Raw genomic sequence first — 10,393 nt, forward strand, 5'->3', positions numbered from 1 at the left:
TGCATCTCCCATGTGGGCCTGTAAGGCCACAGCAAATGCTATACCTCCATCAGCAGCTGAGAGAAAATTCACCAAGTACAGATTCATGGTCTCTCAAGACTGATACATGACTATCTATGTATGATACCTTATAATGGAATATAAAATTGATCTGAGAGATACATTCCAAAAGCTTTCATCATCATTCATCATCCTCGTTTAACATCCGCCTTCCATGTTAGCATGGGTTAGACGAATGACTGAGGGCTGGCGAACCAGATGGCTGCACCAGGCTTCAATCTTGATCTGGCAGAGTTTCTACAGCTGGATGCCCTTCCTAATGCCAACCACTTCGAGAGTGTAGTGGGTGCTTTTACGTGCCACCGGCACGGGGCCAGTCAGGCGGTACTGGCAACGACCACGCTTGAATCTTTTACACATGCCACTGGCACAGGTGCCAGTAAGGCAATGCTGGTAACGATCACACTTGAATGGTGTCTTTTACGTGCCACCAGCATGGAGGCCAGATAGCCGCTCTGGCAACGATCATGCTCGGATGGTGCTATTAATACCCTACTAGCATGGGGCTCGAGTGCCAGTAAGGCGACGCTGGTAACGATCACATCCAAATGGTACCTTCTAAGTGCCACTGTTCTTTATTATTGTTATAATTGATAAAGCCTATAAACACACTTATCAGTTGTTGCTTGTCTATATTTCACTTCTGTCTTTTTTTCAAAACATTTGATGTTTAACTCAAATCTAACATAATTTCTTTATACTCTGTTAATTTCAGGATCTTCACTCAGAATGGAGTGTAATGGATGAACAAAATGTAAGTATAGGCTCTATAATATATGCATGTGTGTATATGCAAATGCATATGTGTGTGCATGTGACTGTGTGTTTGTTTGTTGTTGTTGTTAAGCAACAAGACGGGTAAGGGTGATTAGGTGATGGTCTAGGGCTTAGGGGCGGGAGACCCCAGATCTTGGGAAAAAAAAAACTTTGGTCGTGTTGTTGTAGTCGAGGGCTCTTCGTTGACGCCTGACACCACTGGGAGGTGGCCCTCGAGGTCACTGGAAATGGAGATCTCCAGGTCCAAATTCTTGAACAGCTGTGTGTGTGTGTGTGTGTGTGTGTGTGTGTGTGTGTGTGTGTGTGTGTGTGTGTGTGTGTGTGTGTGTGTGTGCATGACTGATAATTTCCCTACAGCACAGACTTATGATCAAAGACATTCCAGCTGTGACCACTTGTTTTTATTTTTTATTTTTGTTTTTTTTTTCCCAAGCATAATCTATCTAGGAGTACATTATCCAATGTGTGCCTCTTTTTTCTTTCAAGATGATAGAGTTTTATTTGAGAGGAGATTTTTGCTGTTTTTTATTTTCTCTGGCTGTTTATGCAGAGTCTCCCCACTTGACTTACATTGTTATTGTATATTGTGCTCAAGTGCACTACAACCCAGCAGAAGAGGGTAAAAGAGCGGACAGAAAGTAGTAATAAGTCAAGTAAAGAAAGAGCAATTGTAGCCAAAATTACACGCACGGCAGACAGAATGAAACACAAGAACACGAGGAAGTGAACAGAAAATAAGCCATATATAGCAAGGCTGTGGAGTCGAAACAAAAACTTCAACTCCAACTCCTGTACTATTGGCACCCTCCAACTCTGATTCCGACTCCGATTCCTCTTTATGTAATCAAGTGATTATGGTCTACTTATCTCATAAAGCATATGCATACACTTGTACTTTTAGTTGGCCTATATGTTATAATTGGTTTATATTAAAGAATAAAGACATTGTGAATTGGAATCGGATTCGGTATAGTTTTACTGACTCTGACTCCAACTCCAACTACCCCTTAATTGTTTCTGACTTCGACTCGATGACTCCGACTCCACGATCCCAACTCTGACTCTAGAACTCCGACTCCACGACTCTGATTCAGACTCCACAGCCTTGATAAAAAAGGTATAGGTGCATTGGTAAATTTTGTGAAGTGTGGAAATTTTGAAGGATACGGTGTCCTAACAATTGACAATTGGTGTGGGTAGTTTGTTGCTTCTTATTGTGTTGTTTTTGTTTGTTTTCTTTATTTGTGAAATCTTGTGTAGCATTGAGAGGGTTGTTGTGTAGGATATGTGTATTCTTTTCTACTCTAGGCACAAGGCCCAAAATCTAAAGTTGGTAGAACTATAAGAATATATCCTTTTCTACTCTAGGTACAAGGCTCAAAAATTTTGGGGAGGGGGCGCAGTCAATTAGATCGACCCCAGTACACAACTGATACTTAATTTATCAACCCCAAAAGGCTGAAAGGCAAAGTCGACCTCGATTGAATTTGAACACAGAACGTAAAGACAAATGAATACCACTAAGCATTTTGCCTGACGTGCTAACATTTTTTATTTCTTTATTGCCCACAAGGGGCTAAACATAGAGGGGACAAACAAGGACAGACAAAGGGATTAAGTTAATTACAACGACCCCAGTGCGTAACTGGTACTTAATTTATCGACCCCGAAAGGATGAAAGGCAAAGTCGACCTCAGCAGAATTTGAACTCAGAACGTAGCGACAGACGAAATACCGCTAAGCATATCGCCCAGCGTGCTAACTTTTCTGCTACCTCACTGCCTTGTAATATATGTGTATTGTGTGATTGTGTAAATATGTGCTGTTTGCAATGTGATTGTGTCGAGTGTCTTCTATGATGTTATTCAGCAGGATATTTGTTATGTAGGATGTGGTTGTATACAACATGTCGTGGTTGTTTACAGATTACAGTAATCTCTCAAATATCGCAGGTGTTATGTTCCAAAACCAAACACGACAGGTGAAAACCCGTGAAATAGAAACAGTACTACACTGAATATATATTTTTTAAATCATTTTTATAATTTGTATATATCTATTTTATTATAAATGCAAAACAACCCCACGGAGGAATTGACACAAGCTTAGATAATAAACCACAACAGGTGAACCGCGATATGGTGAGGGATCACAGTATTTCATTGTCGGATATAGTTGTAAGCAATGTGTGTATGTGCCTCTGTGTGTTTGTGTGTGTTAGTGTGTGTGTATGCGTGTGTGTATATATATATAGGCACAGGAGTGGCTGTGTGGTAAGTAGCTTGCTTAACAACCACATGGTTCCAGGTTCAGTCCCACTGCATGGCACTTTGGGCAAGTGTCTTCTACTATAACCTCGGGCCGACCAAAGCCTTGTGAGTGGATTTCGTGGATGGAAACTGAAAGAAGCCCGTCATATATATGTATGTATATATATGCATGTGTGTGTTTATGTGTTTGTGTTTGTCAACCCCCCCAACATCGCTTGACGACCAATGGTGTGTTTACGTCCCAGTAACTTAGCGGTTTGGTAAAAGAGATTGATAGAATAAGTACTAGGCTTCCAAAGAATAAGTCCTGGAGTCGATTTGCGTGACTAAAGGCGGTGCTGCAGCATGGTCACAGTCAAATGACTGAAACAAGTAAAAGAGAGAGGAGAAAAAGAGAAAGAAATCAAGCTGTTTCTTGCCATAAGCACATTTAAAGCAAATTTTTTTTATGAACCCTTAATGTACTACTGTGGATCTCTCATTTGTGTGGAGGCACATGGCCTAGTGGTTACAGCAGCAGACTCGTGGTCGAGGGATCGCAGGTTCGAATCTCAGACCGGGCGATGTGTGTGTTTATGAGCAAAACATCTACGCTCCACGCGGCTCCGGCAGAAGGTTGTGGCGAACTTCTGCTGACTTTTTCGCCACAACTTTCTCTCACTCTTTCCTCCTGCATCTTGCAGCTCACCTGTGACGGACCGGCGTCCCATCCAGGTGGGGAACCTATACGCCAAGGAAACCGGGAAACTGGTCCTTATGAGCCAGGCATGGCGCGAGAAGGATCTCTCATCTACTATTTTCCTTGTGTGGACCCCACCAAAAATCTTACATGGACCCCAGTTGAGAACCACAGGTGTAGTAGGTGTTGTGTGAGTTTCGTTATCAAAGTATTGTGAGACAATTCTGTTGAATATATATTGCGTGAAATGCCGTATTATTGAGATGTTTCTCTATAGTTTACTCTTTTACTTGTTTCAGTCATTTGACTGTGGCCATGCTGGAGTACCGCCTTTTAGTCGAGCAAATTGACCCCAGGACTTATTCTTTGTAAGCCTAGTACTTATTCTGTCAGTCTCTTTTTGCCGAACCACTAAGTTACAGAAATGTAAACACACCAGCATCGGTTGTCAAGCAATGTTGGGGGGACAAACACAGACACACAAACATATACACACACACGCACACATACATACAAACATATATATACATATATATATGACGGGCTTCTTTCAGTTTCTGTCTACCAAATCCACTCACAAGGCTTTGGTCAGCCCAAGGCTATAGTAGAAGACACTTGCCCAAGGTTCCACGCAATGGGAATGAACCTGGAACCATGTGGTTCGTAAGCAAGCTACTTACCACACAGCCACTTCTACGCCTATACGTATATATATATAGTTTGTGTACTTTTGGGAGGTAATTATGTAGAATATAGCTTGTACAAATTGTGTTATAGAGGATATTGTATGGAATAAAAATGTATGACTTGTATTATAGGACTGGGAGATGAGTGTATAGAACGTGTGTTTGTGTGTGTGTGCGTTGTATTATAGTGTTGGGATTTTTGATTTCTGATTTAATATTGGGAGATTATTGTGTATCACAGTGTTTTCTCAGTTTTAATGTCTTCATAGACTGTCGGAAATGAAATAAAAATAGTACAGATCGCACTAGGCACTTTAGAAGTTAACCATTTAGAAAAGGTATAGAAAACAGCTCCTTATTTTTTTTTTTGTCAGTTATACTTATCAGCATCACCACCACCACCATCATCATTGTCATCATCATTATCATCATCATCATCATTATCATCATTGCCATTGTCATCATCAGTATCATCATCATCATCAGGGCAGTGTCCCAGCATGGCCACAGTCCAATGGCTGAAATAAGAAATAAGTAAATGCTAAAAGATGTGTGTGTGTGTGTATCAACATCTATTTCATTACTACCCACAAGGAGCTAAACACAGAGGGGACAAACAAGGACAGACAAATAGATTAAGTCGATCACATCGACCCCAGTGCATAACTGGTACTTAATTTATCGACCCTGGAAGGATGAAAGGCAAAGTTGACCTTGGCAGAATTTGAACTCGGAACGTAGCGGCAGACGAAATACGGCTACGCATTTCGCCCGGCGTGCTGACGTTTCTGCCCGCTCGCTGCCTTATGTGTGTGTGTATGAACAACATCATCATCGTTTGACATCCACCTTCCATGCTGGCATGGGTGGGATGGTTCAACAGGAGCTGGTCGGGCAAAAGCCTGCACAAGACTTCTGTAACTCTTTTGTAAATCCAAAGTTTAGTCACCAAGTAAAATTATTTTGCCGTTACAAAGTATTATAGAAAAAGGAACAATCTTAATGGATAATTATACATTTTATTTCAGCTGGCTAACAGATGTTTTTGATAACTTTGGAGGGAGAATACGTAGTTCTCTAGTACAGGAAATGCAATTTTTAATTGATCTTGTAATCACTCAAGTGAATAAAGAAGAGAAGAAAATTTTTTAATTATATTATTTGGAGTTAAATTGTGCTGGTTTTCAGAAAGCTTATGTAGTATTTCACCTGGGTCCTTAATCTGTTTTCATTTGATTGAAATATATATCAAATGAAAAGGCGATTAAGGTTCCATATATATATTTCTGTTGAAAGAATTCATTAAGAATCAAGGCACATTAACATATAGGATGCCACCAATTGGCCTGATTGAATTACACAAAGCAGACGGTGAAGTAGTCCATCATCATAGACATCAATTATACAGACTGGATACTGCTGTTGGGTAATTCTCAATTCCAATTATTTACCCATGATGTGATTGATGGGGTACTCTTGTGTGGCGCAAACAAAACTGGATCTCCTCTTGTCAAGGGTTCCAGATGAGCCTACCTCATGGCAGGAAACACAGATGAAAGCAGCAGCATCAAACTTCCTCATTCACCAAATGCCACATATCAGGGGAGGTTTCATGTAATGGTGTAGCACAGCCAACGGTGGTTGCCCCAGCATGACTACAGCTTTATATATATATATATATATATATATCATCATCATCATCGTTTAACGTTCGCTTTCCATACTAGCATGGGTTGGACGACTTGATTGAGGACTGGCGAACCAGAAAGGTGCACCAAGCTCCAATCTGATCTGGCAGAGTTTCTACAGCTGGATACCCTTCCTAACGCCAACCACTCTAAGAGTGTAGTGGGTGTTTTTACGTGCCACCGGTACAAGGGCCAGTCAGGCGGTGCTGGCAACGGCCGCGCTCAAATGGTGTTTTTTATGTGCCACTTGCACAGGAGCCAATCCAGTGGCACTGGCAATGACCTCGCTCAAATGTGTGTGTGTATATATATAATATATATATATCATGTTGATTCGCTAGCTTCTGCACGCATTTTTTTCTCTCCTTGTTTCTTTCCGTTTTTCTTTTCTGTGTATCTTTCTGTTGAAGAGCGTAGCTCGAAATGTAAAAGACTTATTTTATTTATATTCCTGAGCGCCATACTAATACAATTGTTTGTTTGTATTCCACCTGCCTTCGTCTTTTGTTTATTTTCATAAAGCTTCCCGTTATATATATATATATATATATATATATATATATATATTATATATATATATTATATATATATATATATATGTATGTATGTATATACATACATATAACTGTTTTTTTTTTAGTTTTTCTCTTTGAACTCCATTCTCAAGTGTTTAGTCGGCCCAGGGCTATTGTAGAAGACACTTGTCCAAGGTACTGTGTGGAGGGATTGAACTCAAAATCACATGCTAGGGAAGCAAACTTTTTAACCATACAGCCATGCCTTCACCTGTGAATATACCTGTGAATTCAAAAATATAAAAAAAAAAAAGCAACAGGTACTACAAAGATTAATTATGAAAAAAGAATATTAATAATCAAAATAGTAAAACAACAACAGCATGATTATTTATAAATAAACAAATCAGTAAACATAAAATTTAAAAAAAAAAACAGATACTTGAACAAACAAACAAATAAGTCACAGCAAAAAAAAAAGAAAAAAAAAACACACAAAAGCAATCACAGTGTGTTTTCAGGCCAGACGTGATTGGCTGAAATTTCCAATTAAGTTCATTAGAAGAGGAAAGACTCGCTCAGTTCGTTAACAGCATTCCAATGTGGTCTGGCAATTAATCAATAGAAGACACAAATTAGCCTCGTCAGTGGAACACACATTGAAGATAAGATCATCTTTTCACTAGGCGAGATTATTTCATGTCTGGCTGTCTGGCTAACTGGTTGGTTGGTTAGTTGGTTGGTTGATTGGTTGATTGGTTGGTTGGTTGGTTGGTTGGTTGGTTGGTTGGTTGGTTGGTTGGTGGAAGAAGAGATTATTGGGCTGGGTGTTATGATATTATTGTTTTTATATATGCATGCATGTGGAGGCGCAATAGCCCAGTGGTTAGGGCAGCGGACTCAAAGTCGGAGGATCGTGGTTTCGATTCCCAGGCCAGGCATTGTGTGTGTTTATTGAGCGAAAACACCTAAAAGCTCCATGAGGCTCCGGCAGGGGGTGGTGGCTACCCCTGCAGTACTTTTTCTCTCTTCCTGTTTCTGCGATGGACTGGCGTCCCGTCCAGCTGGGGGGAACACATATGCCACAGAAACCGGGAGACTGGGCCCATGAGCCTGGCTAGGCTTGAAAAGGGCAACATTTGTCCTTATATACATGTGTGCAAGGTGTAGGCTTGGTCGTGTGGTAAGAAGTTTGCTTGCTAGCCATGTGGTTCCAGGATCAGGACTACTGTGTGGCACCTTATGCAAGTGTCTTCTACAAAAGCCTCAGGTTGATTAAAGCGCTGCTATCAAGGAATTTGATAGACAAAAAACTAAAAGAAACCTGTCCTACACACACACACACACACACTGACCATTTTTAACACTCCCCTGTCCCCAAAATCTACTTTTTCTATCTCCTTCCACTTCCAGTCACTTCAGAAATGTAAGCATATCTGGGCTGTTGGCAATTTTCTTTCTTCTTTTTTGGACTTTTCCCTTTCTCCTTACCAACAAAGAGCCATGCTCAAAATATTAGAAACTCTCTCCTTTCACTGAGTATCAAACTAATATAATTCTTGTGCATGTGCTCACATTCATTTCTCTTCTCATTTAATTTTCTTCTGCTTTTTGAATTGTTTGTTCATTGAATTAACTATATATATATATATTCCTGGTAAGGCAGCTGCAGGAGAAATACCTAGCCAAAGATAAGCCCCTGTACCTGGCTTTCGTTGACATGGAGAAAGCCTTTGATAGGGTCCCCCGATCCCTCATCTGGTGGTCAATGAGGAAACTAGGGATAGATGAATGGCTGGTGAGGGCTGTGCAAGCCATGTACAGAGATGCCGTAAGTAAGGTTAGAGTTGGCAGCATGTACACAGAAGAATTCAAGGTAGAGGTTGGGGTCCACCAGGGTTCAGTACTCAGCCCCCTCCTATTTATCATAGTCCTCCAGGCAATTGGGAGGAATTCAAGACAGGTTGCCCCTGGGAGCTCCTATGCTGACGACCTCGCTCTAATCGCTGAGTCACTATCAGAACTGGAGGAGAAGTTCCAGGTGTGGAGGAGGGTTTAGAATCGAGGGGCCTTAGAGTCAACCTAGCTAAAACCAAAGTACTAATAAGTAGAAAGTTAGAAAATCCACAAATATCCTCAGGAAGATGGCCCTGCTCGATCTGTAGAAAAGGTGTAGGTAGAAACTCTATAAGATGTACCCAGTGTAAGCTATGGACACATAAGAGGTGCAGCAATGTCAAAGGTAGGCTAACTGGGAAGATAGTTTTTGTATGTGGCAGATGCTCTGGAGCATTGACCTCCGAAAATCTGCAGAAAACAACTTCCGTCACTTTCCGAGGGGAAAAACTAGAAGTAGTTGATAGCTTCCGCTATCTAGGTGACCAAGTCAGTAGTGGGGGCGGGTGCGCTGAAAGTGTAACTACTAGAATAAGAATAGCCTGGGCAAAGTTTAGGGAGCTCTTACCTCTGCTGGTGACTAAAGGCCTCTCGCTCAGAGTAAAAGCAGACTGTATGATGCATGTGTACGAACAGCTATGCTACATGGCAGTGAAACATGGGCCGTGACTGCTGAGGACATGCGTAAGCTTGTGAGGAACGAAGCCAGTATGCTCCGATGGATGTGTAATGTCAGTGTACTTACTCGACAGAGCGTTAGTACCTTGAGAGAAATGTTGTACCTAAGAAGCATCAGTTGTTGTGTGCAAGAGAGACGATTGCGCTGGTATGGTCATGTGGCGAGAATGGATGAAGATAGTGTGTGAGAAAGTGCCAATCCCTAGCAGTTGAGGGAACCCGTGGAAGAGGTAGACCCAGGAAAACCTGGGACGAAGTGGTGAAGCACGACCTTCGGACGTTAGGTCTCACCATGGAAATGACTAGAGACCGAGACCTATGGAAGTATGCTGTGCGTGAGAAGACCCGGCAAGACTAGTGAAGCCATAATCCGTGGCCCCTACCTGGACGTAGTCAGTCCACCTGTGCATACCTTCCTTCTTGTGACACTTGTGAAGACCTGTTGAGGCAAGTGAGAATCGAATCAATCAAATCAAATCAAATCGAACCAAATCAAAATAGATGAACATCAATGGAATTTGTATCCTTGTGGTACCAGTGCCGGTGGCACATAAGAAAACCATCCGAACGTGATCGTAGCCAGTACCGCAACGACTGGCCTCCGTGCTGAGGGCACATAACAAACACCATCCGAGCGTGGCCGTCCGCCAGCCCCGTCTGGCACCTGTGTCGGTGACACATAAGAAAACACCATCCGAGCGTGGCCGTCAGCCAGCCTCGTCTGGCACCTGTGTCGGTGGCACATAAAAAAAAAAACACCATCCGAGCGTGGCCGTCTGCCAGCCTCGTCTGGCACCTGTGTCGGTGGCACATAAAATCACCCACTACACTCTCGGAGTGGTTGGCGTTAGGAAGGGCATCCAGCTGTAGAAACACTGCCAGATCTGACTGGCCTGGTGCAGCCTTCGGGCTTGCCAGACCCCAGTTGAACCGTCCAACCCATGCTAGCATGGAAAGCGGACGTTAAACGATGATGATGATGATGATGATGATATATATATATATACTAGCAGTATTGCTCGGGTTTGTAAGGGAAATAACTATATAAGCATTTTTAGAGATGTAAAGTATAATAGCCATCTCAATATGGCTAACCACAAAGGGCGGGGTGTTACTGTAGCTTTTTACGTTCTGAGATTTAATA

The 10,393-nt window shown here is 41.9% G+C and overlaps 1 protein-coding gene across 2 annotated transcripts in view; it reads left to right on the plus strand.

The window, feature by feature from the left end:
- The first annotated feature begins 778 nt into the window (after positions 1-778).
- Positions 779-10,393, plus strand: part of LOC115217591 — a 140,622-nt gene continuing 131,007 nt past the window's right edge. For both annotated transcript variants that reach the window (XM_036507340.1, XM_029787342.2), the window contains exon 1: positions 779-814. In XM_036507340.1, coding sequence (XP_036363233.1) covers positions 800-814 — 15 coding nt within the window. In that variant the 5' untranslated portion in view covers positions 779-799. The remainder of the gene's footprint in view (positions 815-10,393) is intronic.

This window comes from Octopus sinensis, linkage group LG11, assembly GCF_006345805.1.
Source record: "Octopus sinensis linkage group LG11, ASM634580v1, whole genome shotgun sequence".
NCBI classification, from domain to species: Eukaryota; Metazoa; Mollusca; class Cephalopoda; order Octopoda; family Octopodidae; genus Octopus; species Octopus sinensis.